The sequence below is a fragment of the Colletotrichum navitas genome (genome assembly GCF_030913465.1).
Source record: "Colletotrichum navitas strain CBS 125086 chromosome Unknown LY79scaffold_87, whole genome shotgun sequence".
Classification (NCBI taxonomy): Eukaryota; Fungi; Ascomycota; class Sordariomycetes; order Glomerellales; family Glomerellaceae; genus Colletotrichum; species Colletotrichum navitas.
In genome coordinates, this window is record NW_026850633.1 from 1 (window position 1) to 21,288 (window position 21,288).

A 21,288-nucleotide genomic window follows, 5' to 3' on the forward strand; every position below is an offset into this window, starting at 1 on the left:
ATTATAGAGAGAATCTCTAGATAGATTTATTAACCTTTAACCTTTACCTATTAATATTATTACCTAATAATAGTAACTTTAGATTAATTAGTATATAAATAGATAATATAATTAGCCTTATAGATAGTAAATTCTCTACTTATAAAGAGAAGAAGCTTAAGAAGGCTACTTTTATAGTAAAACCTAAGTAATTACTTATAACTAATAACTTTATTACCTTTAATAGTAGTATATTATCTATTACTACTAATAGTAAGCTTACCTTTTACTAGAAAGGCTAAGGCAAAAAGCTCTAACTTATTAATAAGAAATTGCCTACTGCTTAGTAAGATTATGTCTAGTAATATACCTATAGCGTATATATTACTTCTATTTACTAACCTAAAGCTTACTTTAACTATTTAGTTACTACTTAACACTAATTACCTACAGTAGAGGAGATTAAAGCTTTAAACTACTATATTAAATAGTAAATTAGTAACCTTAACTATAGCCTATAATTCTTGCTAATTAACCTTATGACTACTAAGCTTTTTGTATTTATTAATAGCTTATTTATAAATAACTATAACCTTACCTCTTAACTTAGCTTTATTATAGTTTTTACTAATAAATAAATTATTAAGTAACCTACTGCTAATAGTAAAAGCTTTAAGTTAACTAGTAATATTATCTACTTTAGTTTAATAAAGTATAAGAGAGTTATATATAGTGTGCTTACCTCTAAGGTCTATAGGATAGTCACTAGTGCTAACGTTGCCTATGTAATTAGCACTACTTTTATAATAATTACTAACTACTTTAAGCTACTGTAAATACCTATAATACTTTACACTAACTTATACTTACTTTATAAGTGCCTTATAAAACTTAGTACTACAAAGGAGAAGTGACTTATAATAGATATTATAGCCCTTTGCTAGTTATATAAACGCTATAAGATTTTTAAGATACAGTAGATTTATAGTAGTAATAACCTAGTAGATAGATTTATAAAGTTATTACTAAATAATATATTAGAGAAGCTAGTTAGTAATAGGTAGTTAGAGATATAGATAAATAGATAGGTTTCTTATATATAATAGGCTATATAAGCAAAAAGTATTAAATACTTTTTGGCTTCTTATTTTTATTATGTTTTTTAGCTGTTCTTTTAGATATAAATAATAGGGGATTTCTAGCACTATAGAAAGTTGCTAGTGTTATAATGTTAACTATTACAGATAAATATTAGAGTTATTAGGTTAACCCTAATGACTTATTGCTGGCAAATCCTTAGATATTTAGCTATAGATTCTCTAAGGATTTATAGGTAATAAGTTAGTTATTTAACTAACTAACCTATAATAATTATCCTTCTTTTCTTTATATATAATAGAGAACTATAGTTACCTTTATTATTTATTAATTACTACTAATACGTATAGTTAACTGTATTAACCTATCTCTTAGTGTTACTAATATTAATAACTTCTTTATAAATAATAACACTAGCCTTATATAGCTATACTACTATAAGAGATTAACTCTAGGGGATTAATCTTTTATATAGCCTTAGATAGTATATATAGACTTTATATCCTAAAACCCCTTATAAAAAAAGTATTTACTTTTACTTATAATAAAAAGTTTTACTTTAGGTATAATAAAATACTTACTAAGCTTTAAAGCTTTTATATCCCTAGAAAAGTAAAGTTAGTAAAAGCTTATATTACCTACTGCCTAGTATACTAAGGTAACTAAATAAATTACTAAAAGGCTATAAGATTCCTTTAACTTATTATAATACCTAGTGTACCTTACTATACTATCTTTATAGACTTTATTATAAATATACTAGAAGTCTTAACCTAAGGTAGCTTTTAGGTTATACTTAACTTCTATATATTTAATAGCCTTTATACTATAACTTATAAGTTTAGTAAAAAAATCTTACTTATCCTAGGGTATATAAGGTATAAGGCTTACTACTAGGCCTAGGTATTACTTTAAATACTTATAATATATAACTAAGGACTACTAATAGTAATTATTAGTAACTATAACCCTAAGTTTATTTTTATAATATAGGTAAAGATATTTAATACTCTTAAAGTATAACTACTTATATTTATAGTATATTATCCTTAGACTAATAGTTAAAGTAAAAGAACTAACTAAATAGTTAAAATTACTATATACTTTTATATATATACTAACTCTAATATCCTATAGACTAATATTGTTATAGCCTTATAGTACTTACTTAATAACTTATTAGTAGTTATAGTAGGTTATTTACTAAATAAAGTTATTCTTAGATTTTACCCTAGGACTATATTAGAGTATATTAGTAAAAATAAACTTTTATTAAAGTCTTTTAATATCCTACGCTAGATATACTAGGTAAAGGCACTAGCTTTTATTAATATAGTAGAAGTAATAAGAAAAGAATAATATAACTATTACTATTACCTTATATAACTTAATATTAAAGATAAGGTTTTCTTTTAACTTAGTAAAGGCTATTTATTACTAGGTAAGCCTAAGTAGAAATAGTCTCCCTAGTGCACTAGACCTTTCTATATTACCTATATAGTTAGGCTAAAAGCCTATAAACTTAACCTACTACTACACTAAAAGGTCTACCTAGTAGTATTAACTATATAGCTATAGAAAGCACTAACTAGTAATAACCTCTTTAAAAAGAAGTAGTTACCTCTAAAGCTAGTAAAGGTAAATAGTATAAAGGAATTTAAAGTTAAAAGAATTATAGACTATAGAGTTAACTAGTAAAAGAACTACCTATTAGTTAAGTATTTTATTAAGTAGAAAAAGTACTTACTAGTGTCTAATATATAAGAACCTTATAAAAACCTTACTTTTAATACTAGTAATATAGTAATTAACTTTAAGAAGACTAATCTTATTAATTAGGTAGTAGAGTATATAAAGAAATAAGGCTAAAAGCCTACGCTAGTAGACTTTCTATAGACACTACTATAGTTAGTACTAAAACAGTTATAATACTTTATAATAATATAGAGAAAAATATAGCCTTGTACCTTTATTTTTAATAATAACTTTATTTCTTAATTTCTTTTAACAAGAATAGTAATAACCTAAAGATAACTAATATTTTCTCTTTATTAAAATATATAGTTATATAGTAAATAGTAAGAATATTTATATAGGTTAATATTCTAAAATAATAGAAGAAGCTTTTACTTAATATAACTAACTATACTTTCTTTACCTATAGTTACTAATAATAATAATAAGATAAATTAACTTACTTACTTATAACTACTATTTTCTTATTTTTAACCTACTAAACCTATTACTTTCTTATTACTATTACTAACTTTACTATATTACTACTATTATTAATAATAACCTATTAATATTCTTATAGTAATAGTACCTCTTTTTCTTATATTTCCTTTTTCTTTTCTCCCTATAAACTTCTACCTCTTAAACAAGAAAAAAAAACTAGCTATTATAAGCGCCCTAATATAATTTAGCCTTATCCTAGGCAATAATAATCCCTTAAACCTAGACACTATTAACTTTAACTAGTACTTTAATAAAGATAACCCTCTTTATATTACTAGCCCTTAGGTAAGTTAACCTAATAAGTAAACTAACTAGCCTAATAAGGTTACTACTACCCTAGTTAATAAGCCTAGATCTATTCTTAAGCTATCTTTTATAGCTATTAACTAACTAGCCCCTTAGTCCTAGGATAAGAAAAAGGCTACTAAGAATAATAATAATATTAGTAAAAATAATAATAATAATAAAGCGTAGACTTTAATATCTTTAGTATTAAAAGTAATAATATTTCTTTACCTAAGGATATAATAAAGAATACTAATAAGGCTATAGAATATATTAAGTAGTAAAAGCCTTTACTTAAGAACTATAAGTAAAAAAGATAGCTTATTTTTAATAAGATCTAGTAGTAACTCTAAGATAAGACTACTACTATAGGAAAACCTTTTAACACTATAAAGGTAGCTATAAAGCTTACTAAAGAAATAAAAAAGTATAATAATATAAGAGAATTTAAGAAGCTTATTACTATATATAAGAAGTTAGTAGTAATTACTACCCTAGAGAAGATTAATAACTATATAAGGAAATAACTAAGCTATTTAGTTATAAACCTACTAATAAGTAAGTCCTTAAATAAATCTAAGCCTATAAGGCTAATACTAAAGCTACTGCTACTAAGAAGCTAATAATACTAATAACTAGGTATATAAACTTATACCTTATAAAGTAGAAAGGCTATAGCTTAGAGCTAGTTATTTTACTTATAAAGAGGCCTTTATTACCTAAAGACGCCTTTTATAAAAGTAGTAATAAATAGCTTTATAAGAAGACTATAGCTTAGGTTAAAGCTTTTATACCTAGTAATAAAGTAGCTTTATATATTATAGTAATTATTACTTACCTTAATATATACTTCTACTATAAAATTACTACCTTAATAAACACTATCTAGCTAAGTATAAAAAAGTAAGCTATATATAGTAATATCTTAGCTAGGCTATACTTATTAGCTTTATTTTCCTTTATTAACCTAGCTAATCTAATTTAAAGGTTATAAGTATACTTCTTTTAATCTAATGTTTTAATAAATTTTATCCTAGAGATTTATTACTTTAACTAGCTAAGAAAGTAGCTATATACTATTACTAAGCTTAAGAGAATATTACTAAGCTAGCTAATATAGTTAATAGCTATAAAAGTAATATTAATAAATATAACACTAAGGCTAATATAGCTACTAAACTTACTAAAGATATTATAAAAAAACTAATACTTTAATATAGATATTATAATATTATAGAGAACTTTATAAGAAGGCTAATAAAGTATATAAGTAAAAGTAGTACTTTAAGGAACTTAAGGAGTAAGTAGACTAAATAAACACTAAAGTTATACTTTTAACAAGAAGTCTAATAACCTTAATACACTAACTACTTTTAAGAGTAGCCTATCTAAAGAGTTAATAGACAAGGTTAACTAAATAGCTACTAAGCTTAATAAATAAAAGGCTATAGTTAACCTTTAGGTCTTAGCTACTTAGCCTAAGGTTACTATACTAATAGCCTAGGGTATTAAGCTAATAAACGCTACTATAACACTAATAATAATAATATAACCTAGGTACTACTAAAGGCTAAATAATCTTAATAAAACTTTAGAGATAACAAGTAATAAGGTTATTATATAAGAAGAGAGGTAATTTTTATACTTTATATTTATATATACTACTATTAGGTATATTTTTTTAGTAAAAGAGGATAAAGTCTTTAGAGAGAGGGCACTTATTATAGGACAAGTGCCTTATATAGTAGATAGATAAGTAAAATATAGGATTACCTTATTAGTATATATCTAGGTATATACCTAGGGGTATATATCCTATTACCTATTTTCTTATAAGAAAAGTAACCTTAATAAATAACCTATACTTACACCTAGCTCTTGTCCTATATTATTTATTTAGCTTTTTATTATTACTTACTTATTTTATACTCTACTATTATACTTTACTTTTATACTATATTACTTTATATTACCTATTATAGCCTTACTTCTCCTGTTAAATCTATAATAGCTAGCAAGAAGGCTATATTAAATCTTATTAAGCCTATAGTAGTTAATATAAAGGTAAAGCTTACCTTTTTTCTTAAGTATAAATAAGATTAGTGCCTTTACTAGTAACTTTAAAGGCTATATTTAGCCTTTAGCTAAAGATTTATTAATATACTTTTTTAGCTTTTTTAGTTCTTTTTTTACTAGTAAGTAAATAAGGCTAAACAGTAGTACTATACCTAGTTCTAATTCTATTATATATATCTATATATTATCTTTTACTAGTTTTACTACTAGGTCTATATTAAATATATAAGCCTATTCTTTATATTTTCTTAGTATTATAGCCTTTATACTACTAGCTTTACTAGCCTCTTTATCCTTCTTTAGTATATAAGTAGGTATCTTTAGTGCCTCCTCTAGTGTCTTATACTCTAGGTGTTAGATTATAGGAAGGTCTATAAAGACTACCTTAGTATCCTTTAAGGCCTTTTTAACTACTCTTTAGCTTTATATAAGTTAAATATAGTCTTTACTTAGTAAATAAGTCTAGCTAATTATTTTTTACTTAAGGTTAAGCTTTACTATTTACCTTTAGGGAATCCTTAGGATAATATTATATTTTTTTATATTACTTACTTATAAAGTATAGCTTTATATTCTTAATATTCTAATATTATCTTTTACTTTTAATACTATCTTTTTTAAACTATAGTCTAAGGCCTTACTTTTCTATATACCTTATAGTAGTAGTCTTTTCTTATAAACTACTAGTAGCCTTTTTATATATAATATTTTCTAGTATATAAGGTTTTTATTTACCTCTAGGTTAATTAATATTTTTTTTTTATATACTACTTATCTTAGTATAAAAGTCTACTTTAAATTAGTAGTATAGCTTTTTTTCTTAAGGTAATTAAATAATATTAACCTTTATTACTTTTATTATATACTATTTACCTAAGTGTCTAGGTTAACTATACTTATAGTACTTTTTTTTAGTATAGCTAGCTAATAAATACTTTAGCTTACTATAGTTAAAGTAAGTTAAGAAGTACTATAGCCTAGTTAAAGGTAAATAGTTACCTTTTTTCTTTTTTACTCTTAAAGCCTTTAGTGTTAGTATTAATATACCCTAGGTTATTATAAGCGTAAATATAAAGTATATAGACTAAGGCTTTATTATAAAGACCCTTATATTAAGGCTTAGTAGTATAGCTAAGGCCTACTAGTCTCTTTATTCTTAATTTTACTTTTACTAGTCTACTAGTTTATCTTTAGTATAGGCTTTAGCTAGTGTCTTAGCCTATTATATAGTATTATTAAAGGCTTATTATATCTTTAGTATCCTTTAGGCTAATATATAGCTTTTTAGATTAAATAGTAACTAGTTAAGTATATAGACTACTTATTACCTTTTAGCTTATAAGTTAAAGTACTTTACTTTAATAGTTTTATACTTATTAATAAATTACTAGTATAACTAGTTAACTTTTTACTTTATATTATTAAGCTTTATTACTATACTAAAGGCCTATATATTAATATTAGTAATATTATTTTTTAACTAGGTCTTTATTACTTCTTAGGTTACTTTTTTTATTTAGCTATTATAGTAAGCTTTAATATACTTTTACTATTTATATACTAGGTTACTCTCTAGTATAAAGCTAGTATACTATATTTTACTTTAGTTATCTTTAAATTCTTTTTTTATAACTTTAAATTATCTTTTTAGCTTAAATAAAAAGTCCTAATAGTTATTTTATATACCTTCTTTATATTAGATTAAAAGTAATTACTTTAATAGTATATTAATATAGTAGCACTTATACTTTAGCTAAAAAGTAATAGCTAGGCCTAGTATATTATATACTTTTTTAATAAAGGCTTTATTTATTAAAGCTAAAATTTAGTTAACTAATTTTTTTTTTAGCTTTTTTTATTTACTTCTCTAGGAAGTTCTTAAGCTTCTTCTTTATTATTTTTTTAAGGTTACTCTAAAGCTAATATTATACTAGTAGGCCTTTATTTTTTATCTATGCCTAGGTGTTACTACTATCTAGGGTTAGTTATCTAGAGGTAATACTTATACTTTACTAAGTAGTAGCTTAAGTATTAAAAGGTAATATTATAGCTCTAATAGTTAGTACACCTAAGGATAAATAAAGATTAAAATATATTAAAAGGGTTATAGTACTAAGTAAAGAAGTCTATAAATAGTGTAGCTAGGGGTTAATTATAACTATTTTTTAATCTACTTTTTCCTAATTCTCTTGTTCTTATAAACTCTGCTTTTATATAACCCTTAGATAATAGTTTTCTTAGTTGTAGCCCTACAGCTGGTGGTCCCCTGGTGCCCCCTACCTCTGGCACCTGACAAAACTCTTCCTATAAGCGATTCCGCTGTTGTTGTTCTTACGGGGGCAACAGGGCTATTAGACAAGGTCCTCCTTTGTTTTTTATCAACGACGATAGGGTTACCCTCAAGCATTCATCGTGTCGAAGATCCCCAGTTTGACCTATTCCAGAGCCTGCTTCCAGACTCTCGCCTCCTGTAGGCAGTGCCAACATTCCCCAGCTTGCAAGGTCATCTGAATCTTGTCGAGGCAGTAGACGTGACCCACAACATCCGATATGATGTTTTCACTGATGACAACTCCGAAGTAAACTGCAGGCATCAAATTGGAAAAATCGGTTTATCAATGGACGAGATGGGAGATTTCATCCGTTCACAACCCACAGCGATAGTTGAAGTCCTTGACGTGAGAACTTGATTGGCAGGGGCGGAAACGCAGGGCTTGCCAGAGGTCGTAATTGAATGGTTCAAGAAGGGTGCACTTGGTGCTCTTATCAAATATCCGTCGCATATGGTCGATAAACACTAGGTGTCAGATAATTTGTGTGGGTTATTTTATAGAGTATTATTCTGTATTGTTCGATGATCTCATGGTGCGTCCCGAAGCGTTGTGGCTGTCTGCTTCGGCAAGACCGTGAGCCTTCGAGCAGAAAATCTACCACTACGCCGAATTGCATGATTAGTTTCGGCCCTATCTTTTCCCCCCGAAGCAATGGCTCTGTTTGGACACGGGATCAAATAATATGTCAATTGACGACATATTATCCACGTTCGGCCCAGCATGCCTAATCGTACGATCTGAAAGGCTAGACCCCTTCGACCCGTTCCCTAAGCGCCTGACAATGCAGATGTTCTTCGATCCATCTATTGTTTGCTAGATGCTGATCAACACTGTCATGGCGTCTGGGCCAAAACAAGGGTGAGCGTTGATGTGGGTTTAGCCAGAGAAGCCCCCCACGTGCAAGTCCATGTTTGTCCATGGCGTGACGGGCCGCAAACATCCCAAAAAGCCGGATCGCGGAAGACCGTTGTTGGGGGGCGATTTGATCGCCGATAGCCTCATGACGCTGGACTGTCTCAAATCTCCATTTGCACATCTCCTCGTACCGACGAGTTGGTTTGGCTTTCTTGGCTAATTAATGGAATGCTGACGGGTCGATCCCCCCCCCCCCCACGCCAGTGAGTGCACCATTGTCCATTCCTCGCCGGGAGAACGGGCTTGTTCTCAGGCCATTTCCGGACAAATACTGACGCAGTGCGGGGGCCAACAGGACCGGGGGTCGAGGGATGACGGGGCGAGCAGAACAAAGAAAAGGATGTGGTCAGTGGCTGCGGCACGGCCATCCTTGACTGCGCCTTGGGCTGGATACGCAGTCGTCCCCATGTATCCGCACAGTAACCCTACAGGGTGTGGTCTTGGCGTTCAATGGACTGGGCCAACGGGCCAATAGGCCACTGAGTCCATCCAACAGACGGATGTTCCCTTATCTCGTTGAGGGAGGGGAGGGGAGGGGAGGGGAGGGGACGGAGGGGAGGGAAGGATATGCACCAACACTACCAACACCACCGGCAAAGCCAGCACTACAAGCAGCACCACCAAAAAGGCGAAAAGGAACAAACGCATAGGCTTAGTCATGTCGGTCCTAATGTTGGAACATCGTTTCCTCTCTCTTCCTGGGTGCGTTCCCCACCTGTGGCCGTGTCAATTTCAACCTCGATCCGCCCATGTTTCTCATCTCGTTCACGAAATTCTCCCACCCAAAGTTTGTCCAGATTCTTCTCCTCTCGTTTCATGCCGGCGTTGCCACTCCCGAATCCAAGGTTGCACACAAGACGCTGCTTCGGTTCTTCTCGCTCCCCGCCGTATTGTGTGTGTGTTCTTGGGAAACCCCCATCCCGCGCCAACGTACGCACCCATCTGCCCTTCGGAGCTTTTGTTGTATCTCCTCCTTTGCCGCTCGTTCCCCCCATACGAAGCAGTGGATCTGCATCTCAGTCGACCAGGGAGGCAGAACGGGGGAGAGCCCCTCACTGTGGCTCGGACAGTAAGGACAAGTCACCAAAGCTTATCCCTCCCGCCGTGTGAGATATACCCATCTCTCCCCCACCCTACGCCCACGCCTCTACCCCACGTGCGTTTGGGTAACCGGATGGGAGCCCCGTGACGCGGTTCGACGCGGCCAACGCTCGCTCGAATCATGGGCGGGAATCAGGACGAGCAGCACCGCCAACAGAACGCAGACGGGCGGCGGCGCTACGAGCCGACCCTTAAGCGCCGTCGCATCACAAAGGCTTGTGACTTTTGCCATCGTAGAGGGAGGAAATGCAAGCCTGTGCCCGAGGGGAGCGGGGTCGCCGCCGGCACCGCGAGCCCCGGCGGCACCCCCAGCTGTCTGACTTGCATCGAACACGGCGCGACCTGCACCTGGAACCGCGTCGCGGCCAAGAGAGGCGTCAAGTCCAAGACGTCGCCGTCTTCTTCGGCGAACAACAAGCAGAGCCAGTCATGCGACGACGGCGACGCCTGCGGGTGGTTCTACGACGAGAGCCGCCACGGAAGCCGAAGCCTTATCTCATGTCTCATCTCTATATTTTTTGACACAGTGTACCCCGTGTGCGTCCCATTTCACCTGGCACGCCGATAACCCCCCCTTGGCAGCTGCTGCGTTCCGTTCGTGAGACATCGAGATAAGCTGACGATTGCCTGCAGCTTCCCCTTCTTCGACGAGGTCTCCCTTCTTAGAGAATGGGAGAACACCAGCCTGTCGGCGACCCGGGCCTCGTTCGCCCGCCTCATGGCCATCTGCGCCCTGAGCTCGTGTCACGTCCGCGACGGTGCCGTCTTCAACCCGACCGTGCCGGCGCCGTTGCGCCCCGAGCACCACCAGGCCTACATGGAGGACGCACAAAAGGCCATCCCGGAAACCAACCGCGAAATCGGGAGCTTTGAGGTCTTTGACTATCTCCAGGTCCTCGGCACCTTGTCCCTGGCTGCGACGCAGCTCAAGGACGACCCTCTTTTCCATGAATGCATCGGTCGCTATCACACCCTCGTGGCCCAGCACACATTTCACTTCGAGGCTCGATGGCCCTCGCATCTCACCTACCCGGAGAAGCATGTGCGGCGCCAGTTCTTCTGGTCCATGTACCGCCTGGAAGTCCATGCGGCCCTCATTGACGGCCACGTCATACGGTGTCCGGAACTGCAGTGCGCCGTCGCGTACCCGCAGCAAGTCGACGGCTTGGCCGGCATCATCGACGCTTCGGGGCAGACGGAGAAGACGAGATTCCGCCACGGTAGCTGGCTGACCGGCTGGAACTACATCACCGACCTGTACCGCGTGCTGGAGCACGTCATCGTGCGCATGCGCAAGGACCGGCTCAAGGCGCTGGACAGGGGCCCGATCGAACACGAGCCGCTGATGCCCCCGATTGACAAGATGCTGGAGAAGGTCCTGGAAAAGAAGAGCAGCCTACCGCCGTACGCGACACTTGCCTTCCCCGCATCCCACGATGTCGAAGCAAACTTGTGTGGTTTCCAGGTCGCCAACATTGCTTGCACCTTTCAGGTGAGCGTTTCCCCTGGCTGCAGGGGCAAGGTGAGGGGGGGGGGCACTGGCTGACCTTTTCATAGCTGCTTCGCATGGCTGCGTTTGCTTGCCACAACGAATTCGAAGAGGCTTGCGAGGCCGCTCTGGAGTTGATACAAGAAATCACTTCCGTGCCTGTGGAATACTTGCGCGCGATAGGTTATCCCATGGTACGAACCCTCCTTATCTCCGAACTGATCACCGGGCTAAACCGAGTTCCAGCTGCAAGAATTGGCCGGTGTTGCTCACCTGCTGAGCAGCTTCATCACACGCCAGTTGTTTGACTGGCAGTATTACAAGCTCCGGGAAGTCATGTAAGTTGATCGTTTCTTCATACCGCGCGCGCCGTGGTCCTCGGGAGATCCGAGGCTGAAACATTCTAGGACCTCCATGGCAACTTTCCTCCAGAGCCTTGCCCCTTCGCTCCCCTCCGCCAGCCAAGCCGGAGCAAGGATCTTTCAGTATATCCATAAGCTAGAGGAGATACTCGTACGCCAGAGTCATTCGACCATGGCAGTGGCACCGGTGGCGGCGCATCCCCAGTCGGATGTTGCTGGCGAACCACCAACGACGAGTATGATGCCGCAGGAGCAGCCGCATCCGCATCTTCCTCCTCAACAGAGCTTGCTCGAGCAGTACGCGTTACCCAACACTGCATTTTACAACTTTCAGACGGGATTTATCGGAAATATGTGGACAAACGCATTTAACGATTCTGCGGATATTGATTGGGCCAGCGCCATCGAAAGCTGGGGGACCACCTAGCGATTGGCCGTCCATGCTTTGACGGTGTCATTTACCCGTGCACAAGTTTATACCATCTATATACATGGATGGGTATATGCTCTCGTCCTAACTATTGTAATCAAGCCATAAGGCCTGACAGGCTTTCTCTCAGAGGACCTGTGCCGCGCCACTCGTTAGTTCTGTATTGTGAATCGTGCCCATGCATTTGCTGTCGTCTATGCACCGAGGTATTGTTTCCACAATGGCCGTCTCCTCAGCCAGCCGTGATAATATGCGAATCCCGGCCCGGACCCCGTCAACCGTTCTGGTCCCCGGTGGTAGGGCTGCCAGGATGTCTTCTTCCAGTGCCGTCATGCCGGCGCAGCCGAGGATGATGCTCCGGGCTCCCTTGTCTATCAAGGGCTTCGAGAACATGGCTATCCGGTTGATGACCACCTCCCGGTCCAGGTTTTCCAGCTCGAGCGGCCCGATCCCGGTCGCCGCGACGCCCGCAGAGTTCTCACCGAACCCGAGTTCGCTCACTGAGTCGGTCAGCGGCTTTTCCCAAGCATGGGCCGTGGTCACGATGCCGAACTTCCCACCGTGTTGCGTCGCCTCTTGGAGGGCAGCTTGAAATATGCCCGTGACGGGGATGGTGACCAATCTCCTGAGGGCGCATACGAGAGGGTGGTTCGAGAAACAGCAAACGAGGACGCCGTCGAGGGTGTGAGAGCTGATGTAATCGACGGTTCGAGGAAGAACGGCCCTCGTCGACTCGAATGCATGCGCTTCGTTCTCGATACTTGGCGGACAGCCCAAGAGGTCACGGCCGTCAATGAATGATATATCAAGCCCAGGCCTTGACTTGTATATGCGGACGAGGTCCTCTGTTATGCCAGTGGTGGATATCGGGACTATACATAGCAGTCTTATAGTGCGGTTCAGAGAACCCATCGTGAAAATGAAATACGAAAGAAGCTCCACGTCCTTATAGATGGTCGAGACTGAGACAAGGACTCACTCGCCAAGGGGAAAATGCCTTGACGATTATGCTCTGTTAAATGAAACAGAATACGACTAACCCGAACCACTTCGTTTTCAGCAGCCATTCAACAGCTGGCGCGCTTAGGGGCGAGACCAAGTGACGGCTTATTTAACAGCTTAGCCGCCAGGTTTCCCTCCCGCCGGGCGTCCCGACCCATCAGCCCGAAAATGGCGCCAACGACATGTCAACCGCGCTGGCACTTGCGATGCAAAAATCATACGATTGTAGGGAGGTCCCTCTTTCAGGCGATCTAGTCTAAATGTTCCTCTGACGTATCACGTAGGCGAATACAGCTCTTCCCACGAGGAGCTAACACGAGTTTGGGTAGAGGGCATCTAAGGAAGTGGATATCTTATCGGAGATATATCAAAATATGCATGCAGGATAATAAGTCCGCTCACATCTGTAAGGGATGATCTTGTCCCTACCGGATACTACCCTCCGCCCCTCCCATTATATGGCCTTTTGGGACCCAGAGATCTGGAAAAAGGAAAACGCGCTCGCTCCGCAACCATTATAGCATTGCACAGACACACAGGCTCTTTGCCGCTCCTACCCCCTCATGCCATACTCTCTTGGCCAATGTATCGGCTTTTCGTCTCCTTCTCTTCCGCTGATACCTTTGACGGCGTCTGTTCGCGCCCATCAAGCACCGTGTCCTCCGGGGGACCGAACGTGCCGAAATAATCCGCGTCATCGACCGCGTGGGGGCTTTGGATCGGGAACAGGCGGTTTAGAAGGCAGTACGACGCGACGGCCAGGGTGCACCCCAAAGGCCAGGCCAGGTAGTAAAGGTGAGACCACCCCCTCTCCTCAACTGTAGGCTCCCGCACCCTCTGCACGAAGCCTGGGAGCAGCGAGAACGTGCTCAACGTCCACGCCGCGCCAGCCCTCCAGTTGACGCCGCCGCGGTACCAGTATATACTTTGGCTTGTCGCTTCGTAAAGGTGCGTCAGCTTCAGCTTCCGCTGGCGTACAATGTAGTAGTCGGCGAACATGACGCCTGTCATGGATCCGAGGAAGACGCCGTACCCGCCCATGACGGTCAGGAACTTGCTCGCGCCGTTAAGCAGCTGCCACGGCTGCATGATAAAGGCCACGGCAGCCGTCAGGTACCCGCCCCTGCGCAGGTTGAAGAAGCGCGGCAGCAGCGCCGACAGGTCGATGCCGTTGGACAGCGCGTTCTCGGCGACGGCGATGCCGAACTGCGCAAAGACGAAGGCCAGGCTCGCGAAGAAGACGGCCGCCCGCACGCCGGCCGAGTTGCCATAGTGGGCCTGCATCGCATCGAGGAAGCGGTACGGCTCCCAGACCAGAGTGCCCTCCGTCGCCGGGAACAGCTGCGCGGCACATGAGGTGCAGACGATGCCGACGAAAGCGACGAGGATGGTGTTGAGGGGCACAAAGACCAGCTGCGACACGAGCTGGTCGCGCGGCCGGCGGGCGAAGCGCGTGAAGTCGGACTGGCTGAAGATGTGCGTGCTGATGCCGCCAATGTTGGTGCAGATGCCCAGAGCGAGCATCCACGCCAGATGTGAGCCGTGAGCCTGCTGGACACCGGCCGTGGACGTGATGTCCGTGAGCATTGGGCCTGCGCCGCGGGCCGTTGCGAGACACCAGATGAGGAGGGTGAAGACGGTGGGGATGACGGTGCAGGCGGCAACGAGGAAGGGAACGTGGTAGCGCTCCGGGCGAATGTAGATCAGAGGTAAGCAGAGGAGGGAGAAGATGACGAAGCCGATGAAGTCGGCTACGGTCATCGTGCCGTTGGCCAGGGGCGTGTCAAGCCCGTTGAAAGACGGGGCCATGGACGAGATGAAGGTCCGCACGCACTGCCCGCCCCAATAGACCTGCGTCGAATACCAGATGAAAGACAGCACGATGCGCTGCACGAGCGGGAACAGGGCACCGTACATTCCCCAGCTAGACTTCTGCAGTATGGAGAAGCCAATGTGCCACTTGGCGCCCGGTCCGCCGGCGAGCACGCAGATGAGGCCGACGAGGCAGTGGCCGACGATAACGGTCAGCATGGCCTGCCAGACGTTCAGGCCGAGCGCAATGAGGGAGGAGCCCGTCGTCCAGCCGCCGATGTTGAAGGAGCCCGTGACGACCCAGAGGCCGACGAACTGCCACGGCCCGTACGTGCGGCGGTCGGGCGGGAGGGGCCGCGTGTCGCGGTTCATGTATGCCGTTGTGACGACATCGGTCTCGCGGGAGACCTGCATGCGTCGGAGGAGGGCCGCCGCCTTCATCATGGGCGGCTTTGCTTGGCCGGCAAGTCTCACAAAAGGTCGAACGGTTCGGTTTTGGTGCGTACCACAGCAAGTACGTGCGTGTGGGTGATCTGCCGATGACGATCTTCCCGCTAGCCAACAAGACCTTTCATCACGCTCTGCCGTTGATCGGATGATGTCTGAGTGTGGTGGTTATGGAAGCTGCTTCAGTTTGGCGCCGAGCCAAACTACGTCCCGGATGCGTTGTTCTGTGCACCGTCTCACAGAACGGAGCAGGCGATGGAGTAGAGGGTTGTATCAGATGAAAGACTCAAAAAAACCGGCTTATAGTGACGAGACTAGGCCGAGGGGGGGCGATTGGCAAAGGGGCGCCAGACAAGACCGTAAGCAGACCGCTCGGTGATGAGGTGGCTTTCTCCCCGACCTTCAGGTTGTGACACTCTAGGTCGGAAGCTTAGATGGTGGCACAGACCGTGGAGAGTTTGGGACTTTAGTAGGTTTCGTCGAACAAGTCGCGGGGTTGGAAACACTAAATACGGTGTACTGGTGTGGTGTAGGTATCGTATTTCTTTCTTCGGCACTATGTGTGTGCCCCTCCGAGGGCCTAGACGCCCTTGAAGTTGATTATTGTGTCATTGGGGGCCCTCCTCCCTCGTTACCGCAAAATGGGTGAACCATGATTTCGGTAGCGTGAAGACGGTCCGGAGTTAGCATGTCGGGCATGATGGCGAGAAGTTCTTGGCGGCACGTTTGCTGGGTACCGAACTGCGAGACAGGGAAAACAGCCCCGTCTTACTGTCTATGGCGTTCCCTACATGATGGTGGCTGGCCGAGATGTACGCGATGGGCGAGGTGCAGGAAGGGTCGCTTCACCAACTGTTGAGGGGGATTCACATCCCAGGCGCTCCAGTGATCTGAAATGATACGACATCCTTGAACAGTTGGGAAGCAAGACTTGGAGACAAGGATGAGCAGAATGGTTGCCCGGCTTACTTCTCAAACGGCTCATGTTCCTCTGTGGGCGTCTGCTGATTTGCCATGTGCCGTACGTGATGAAGGCCAGCCAATTCCATGCGTTACCCTGATACCATGCCGTTGGCGAGCCCGCCATGTGCGCTGCGGTCATCATTCTGGGGCCAGGAAAATGGCCGAAATTGCGTTATTCGTATATATATAGTACCACCGGTCCCATGCAGAAATCACCCAAAGTATGCAGCGGTGACGATGATCTTGGCCGGAACAGGGATAGGACAAAAAGGCCTTCAGGGGTCAAAACCAGGCACTCGGGAAACTGAGGAGGTCTAGACGGAGCTCGACTAGGGTCTCGGTTCGGTTTTTGACTCTTCTCGTCCCTCTGCCCTGCCCGCCCCTCAAACTGGCTCTTTGGAGTTGTTTGCTCTTTTGGCTGATGTCTCTTAGTACCTAGGGATTCTTGGCAACTGAGGGGAGACACCTTGTGGAGGGCAGCAGGGGTCGGAGAGCACAGAACGAAGACTTTATTGGACCGCAGAGATTCGGCAGTTCTTCGTCTGGTCGAATGCGGCGTGTTGCATGTTTGCTCCCTCCACTACGGACAAACAGACGGCGCATATGTATTCTTCAGTTCAACAGTGACAAATCATCGCGTTTTGGTCGGCTTCGTCATCAGTATCGTTGCTCGCTGCATCCTTCGATGCGACCTAGCTGGTAAAGGTTCGTTCTTATCTCCGCCCTCGTTCCATGTTTGTTTCTCTTCGCAGCACATCCGCAGTGGGATTTTGACGGGCACAAACAAACAAGCATCGCGGCACGGGGTCCCGGCAGCGCCCGGTCGCGTTCACATCAGCCCCATCGAATGCAGCACGCATGACTTTGCAACCGGCCGTTCCCGTGCCGCCCATGTTCTCTCGCGTTCTGTGCGACTCTGGCGGTTCCCCTCATTCCCCAGTGCTTACGTTTTCGTGGCGGGTCAGGAGACTGGCTAAAGGCAAACAATTGGCGGGTTTTCCGGAATCTGCAGCCTGCGCAGTTCTACAGCTTTAACCGCCCCCCCGAGACCTTGACCCAGATGACCCCACGAGGTTATCTAGACGTACGTCTCGGCCTTTCTGGCTTTTGTTGTTTAGAAGGAAACGTCGTACTTAACCGCAAGTCTTGGACTATTCCACTCCCTGTCGCTGTTAATTTGGCGTCGGACGTGATGTACTTGGGCTGAGCAGCTCATGGCAATGTGGTGCATCTCTCTACTGCGAACGTCCATCCACCTGCAGCATTTGCCTCTTCTATCTTGGTTCATTGCATGAAGCAATCTCTTGTTACGCAGTAAACCTACATCTCCCTCTTTCTCAGATTTGCGCCAATCCATCAATTGACCAAGCAGACATGTCTGCGGCCTTGCCAGTCATTGATTTGCAGTCCTTCGGAAAGGTGGAAGACTTGGGGGCCGAGCTGATGCGCGTCGGCAAGGATCCCGGCTTCTTTTACGTCGTCGGACACGAATTGGGCGACCACGTCGCTGCGGGCGTGTTTGACCTCGCCCAAGCCTTCTTCAACGCACCCCTGGAGGATAAGTTGGCATTCGCAAATGGGAGTGGCGATCTGGTTAGTCTGCACCAACTCCAACACCTTCCCTGCCTGTGTTGCTCGACGCCGTGAGAGATGTGACGAATTTTGGATCGCCAATCAGCTCGCTGACCGTGGTCGTGCTGACGCCTAGGGCTACACCGGCTTAAGAGAAGAAAAGTAGGTTGCTTCTATACCCAACGCTCCTTATTAACTACATTGCGCTAAGACATTACGTTGGAAACCAGGTTGTCGGGAGCCGGGCCCGGAGACGTCAAAGAATCATTCTATCTTTCAGACCCCGGGAGGACCGCGCAGCCTCTCCCAGCGGGCCTGGAAAGAGGCCGTGAGACGATGGCGGCCTTCTTCTCTGGCTGTGACAGGTTATCAAAGACGTTACTGGAAGGACTCGCCGTTGGCCTGGGCGTAAGCTTAACCCCCAAAGACGAGTAAAGAACGAGAATCCACCGGTCCAGAGCTGAACTTTTGCCCAGATGCCAAAAGACTTTTTGTCTACAGCCCACACAGGCGAGAGTTGCCGAATGCGTCTCATCAACTACCCCCCGGTATCCCAGCTCTCTTCCCGCCACAGCCTGACATCCGAAGGTCCGGAAGACATCCGCGCAGGCGCACACTCCGACTACGGCTCCCTAACGCTGCTTTTCCGCCAGCCATCTGATCAAGGTGGATTGCAAGTCTTACGGGACGGGGCATGGGTCGATGTAGCATGCCTGCCGGATGCCATTGTTGTGAATATTGGGGATGCCCTCGAGTTTTGGACAGCGGGGAGATTACGGTCTACGGTGCATCGGGTGGCTTTTCCGAGGACCGCAAGGGAGAACGTCGGGAGGTTGAGCATACCTGTGTTCATCCAGCCTGACCGACATGTCATATTGGCACCGATCAAGAGCGCAGATGAGCCACTAACGACAGGGCAAGAACTCGACGCAGAGTTCATGGAGGTTTTGCGGCGAAAGGGGTACGAGAACGCCAAGCCCGTCACGAGTTCAGAACACCTGAACAGAAGAATACGAGCCACGTATACCAAGGTCTGATGAATTTCGGGTGTATTCACGAGGTCATTGGCGACTGAAGCGGCATAGAAGCGATCATATTTACTATTAGATGGGCATTCGGGAGTGTCACGAGGTGATATAAGGCGTTAGTTGTGCTGCCCGCAATTAACGGCGTCGTCTTTTGCGTGACAGGGAGCAAACCACCAATGTTGGCACTGTTGTAGTTTCATTTGCTTTACTATGTGGGAAAACACCCAACAGTGTAGCTGAAGAATCACTGTGCGTCTGAAATTACAGCCTATATCATTGAGGAAGAACCAGCAAATTTGACCAAACCAAGAGTCGTGCCTACCCAGGCGATAACTTTACTAAGCTCCGAAACTCCGTTGCTCTCTGTGTTGTTACAACAACCTTGCCTCTTGAGCTATCTTCTAGCCTTTGGAATGTATGTTAGGAGCAGCAGTCATGATGTTTTCCAATTAACAGGTTTCAAATAGACATGATTGATGAAAGCCACCATATGTAACACATATTTAGCCAACGCTCTATGGATTTCTGTTTACACAATCTAGAGATAATAAGGAGGCTCGGCTCCGTCTACTGTGGCATACAAGTCTGTTATGGCTTCCGCAAGATCATTCGGAAGAGGGCCAGCATTGAGTGCATCGAGAGTCTGGTTGAGTTGCTCCACCTTGGAAACGCCAAAGATGAGACCATCGCCATGCTTCCCATCCAGCTGGCTGTGGAAGGCCGTCCACCGCATTGCGGCCGCATGTCCGCTAATGCCATGCTCTTCTGCAAGGTCGAGAATAGTGAGAACTGCCATCTGGACCGGAGGCTGCCTGTAAAAGTAACTATAAAGCTTTCCAATGAAGTTCTTTGTTTTGTCAGATCAAGTCCGAAATCGCTGATGTGGGAACTTACATCGGGTTTCCATCGGCCTGATGATTCGGCATGACCTGAGAAAAGGCCGCCAGCTGCTGGGCTAACATCAGGTTAGCTTGGGTCCAGTCATAGTATTGATGGATGACAACTTACCTGTACGCATAAAATGCCAAGTTGTGTTTGCGTAAGAGGGGAAACAACTCCTTTTCAACTCCTCTCACAATGGCGTTGTAGTGTCCCTGATACACGCTGGGCTTCGCGTACCCATGCTCCTCGCAGATATCAAGAAACCTTTGTACTTCCTCGGCAGAATAGTTTGATAGGCCGTATTTTTTAAACTTGCCCAGATGGAGAGCGTCGCTCATCGCCTTCGCCGTTTCTTCGAAGGGGGTCGCGCGGTCTGGTAAGTGCAAAAACATGGTCTCGACGCAGGCCGTTTGGAGATCGGCAAGTGACTGGTTGATGCTGAGTTCAAGCTTTGCAGCCTGGTGGTCCCCAGGATCGGCACTATGGACTTTGGTATGAATAGTGAATTGAGAGGCAGCCTTGGCCCGGCCCAGGCGCGATTCAGAGGCACCGGGGACGCTCGGAGAATAGTCACGGGCTGTGTCAAGATGGTTGTATCCGCGGATGCGGTATGCTTCCAAAAGAGCCTGGACATCTTGCTCGCTGTCGAAATGAGAGGATCCAGGGTCGGAGCTGCTGTCGCCGATCTAGCGTCACGTCAGCAAGTGTCAACTGTTAATTTACTCAAGGGCGACCAACGCTGTGAGTTCCAAGAATGAACGTGGGTGAGGTTTGGGAAGCCATAATGGGTAGAGGCGGATACGCGAGGACTGTAGACGTTAGGATGACTCAACGTATAGGAACCAGTCACACAATGTCCAGTATTTAATATCAGAAAACTCAGTGGGGACCCATTATTCATGACTTGTTCCAGTGATACGTAGTAAGCCTGCAGTCGCCATACTACTATAAATGGCCTGGTCGCTGTTGATCAGTTTCGCTTTCCCAGGGGCTCTTCGCTACTTACGGAGTTACCGAATGTCACATTGAATCCACAGTATGTGATTTAGCGAAACGCTATTCTAATTCTATTGATAGGATGCTCGATTTTAACTGGTATAGCATAGGGAACTGATGGCGTAATTTGATTAAGTGACAAGAGTGTTGTTAAGATGATTTTTAGCCCCGAGGGAGGCCACTGGAAAATTGACCTAACTGACATCGGCAATCGTTGCTGAAGGAGAAATTGATGTAGTGATCTTACGTTATGCTGTATGTTAGATGATAAAAAGTCAAG

General features: G+C 43.4%; 6 protein-coding genes across 6 annotated transcripts; 3 read left to right on the forward strand and 3 right to left on the reverse strand.

Moving 5' to 3' along the window:
- Nucleotides 1-10,146: 10,146 nt before the first annotated feature.
- Nucleotides 10,147-11,856, forward strand: LY79DRAFT_593749 (uncharacterized protein; the record flags this gene model as incomplete). The annotated part of the gene is made up of 4 exons (XM_060561600.1): nucleotides 10,147-10,562; nucleotides 10,659-11,517; nucleotides 11,583-11,708; nucleotides 11,761-11,856. The coding sequence occupies 4 exons, from the start codon at nucleotides 10,147-10,149 to the stop codon at nucleotides 11,854-11,856; spliced, it is 1,497 nt and encodes a 498-aa protein (XP_060409280.1).
- Nucleotides 11,857-11,928: 72 nt separating this feature from the next.
- Nucleotides 11,929-12,303, forward strand: LY79DRAFT_525315 (uncharacterized protein; the record flags this gene model as incomplete). The annotated part of the gene is made up of 1 exon (XM_060555711.1): nucleotides 11,929-12,303. The coding sequence occupies one exon, from the start codon at nucleotides 11,929-11,931 to the stop codon at nucleotides 12,301-12,303; it is 375 nt and encodes a 124-aa protein (XP_060409281.1).
- Nucleotides 12,304-12,432: 129 nt separating this feature from the next.
- LY79DRAFT_525241 (Asp/Glu/Hydantoin racemase) lies at nucleotides 12,433-13,218 on the reverse strand (the record flags this gene model as incomplete). The annotated part of the gene is made up of 1 exon (XM_060555705.1): nucleotides 12,433-13,218. The coding sequence occupies one exon, from the start codon at nucleotides 13,216-13,218 to the stop codon at nucleotides 12,433-12,435; it is 786 nt and encodes a 261-aa protein (XP_060409282.1).
- A 579-nt stretch (nucleotides 13,219-13,797) lies between these two features.
- On the reverse strand, nucleotides 13,798-15,755 carry LY79DRAFT_399458 (NCS1 nucleoside transporter). The gene has a single exon (XM_060553010.1). It carries the CDS (start codon nucleotides 15,562-15,564, stop codon nucleotides 13,870-13,872), a length of 1,695 nt encoding a protein of 564 aa, XP_060409283.1. The 5' UTR covers nucleotides 15,565-15,755; the 3' UTR covers nucleotides 13,798-13,869.
- Nucleotides 15,756-17,547: 1,792 nt separating this feature from the next.
- LY79DRAFT_567948 (2OG-Fe(II) oxygenase superfamily protein) lies at nucleotides 17,548-19,431 on the forward strand. Its single transcript, XM_060558933.1, has 4 exons — nucleotides 17,548-18,123; nucleotides 18,239-18,264; nucleotides 18,333-18,510; nucleotides 18,579-19,431. Exons 1-4 carry the CDS (start codon nucleotides 17,905-17,907, stop codon nucleotides 19,137-19,139), a joined length of 984 nt encoding a protein of 327 aa, XP_060409284.1. The 5' UTR covers nucleotides 17,548-17,904; the 3' UTR covers nucleotides 19,140-19,431.
- A 211-nt stretch (nucleotides 19,432-19,642) lies between these two features.
- LY79DRAFT_567951 (NADP-dependent oxidoreductase domain-containing protein) lies at nucleotides 19,643-20,822 on the reverse strand. The gene is made up of 4 exons (XM_060558934.1): nucleotides 20,751-20,822; nucleotides 20,139-20,698; nucleotides 20,025-20,085; nucleotides 19,643-19,977 (listed from the first exon to the last, which is right to left on the reverse strand). Exons 1-4 carry the CDS (start codon nucleotides 20,793-20,795, stop codon nucleotides 19,669-19,671), a joined length of 975 nt encoding a protein of 324 aa, XP_060409285.1. The 5' UTR covers nucleotides 20,796-20,822; the 3' UTR covers nucleotides 19,643-19,668.
- Between the last annotated feature and the right edge of the window lie 466 nt (nucleotides 20,823-21,288).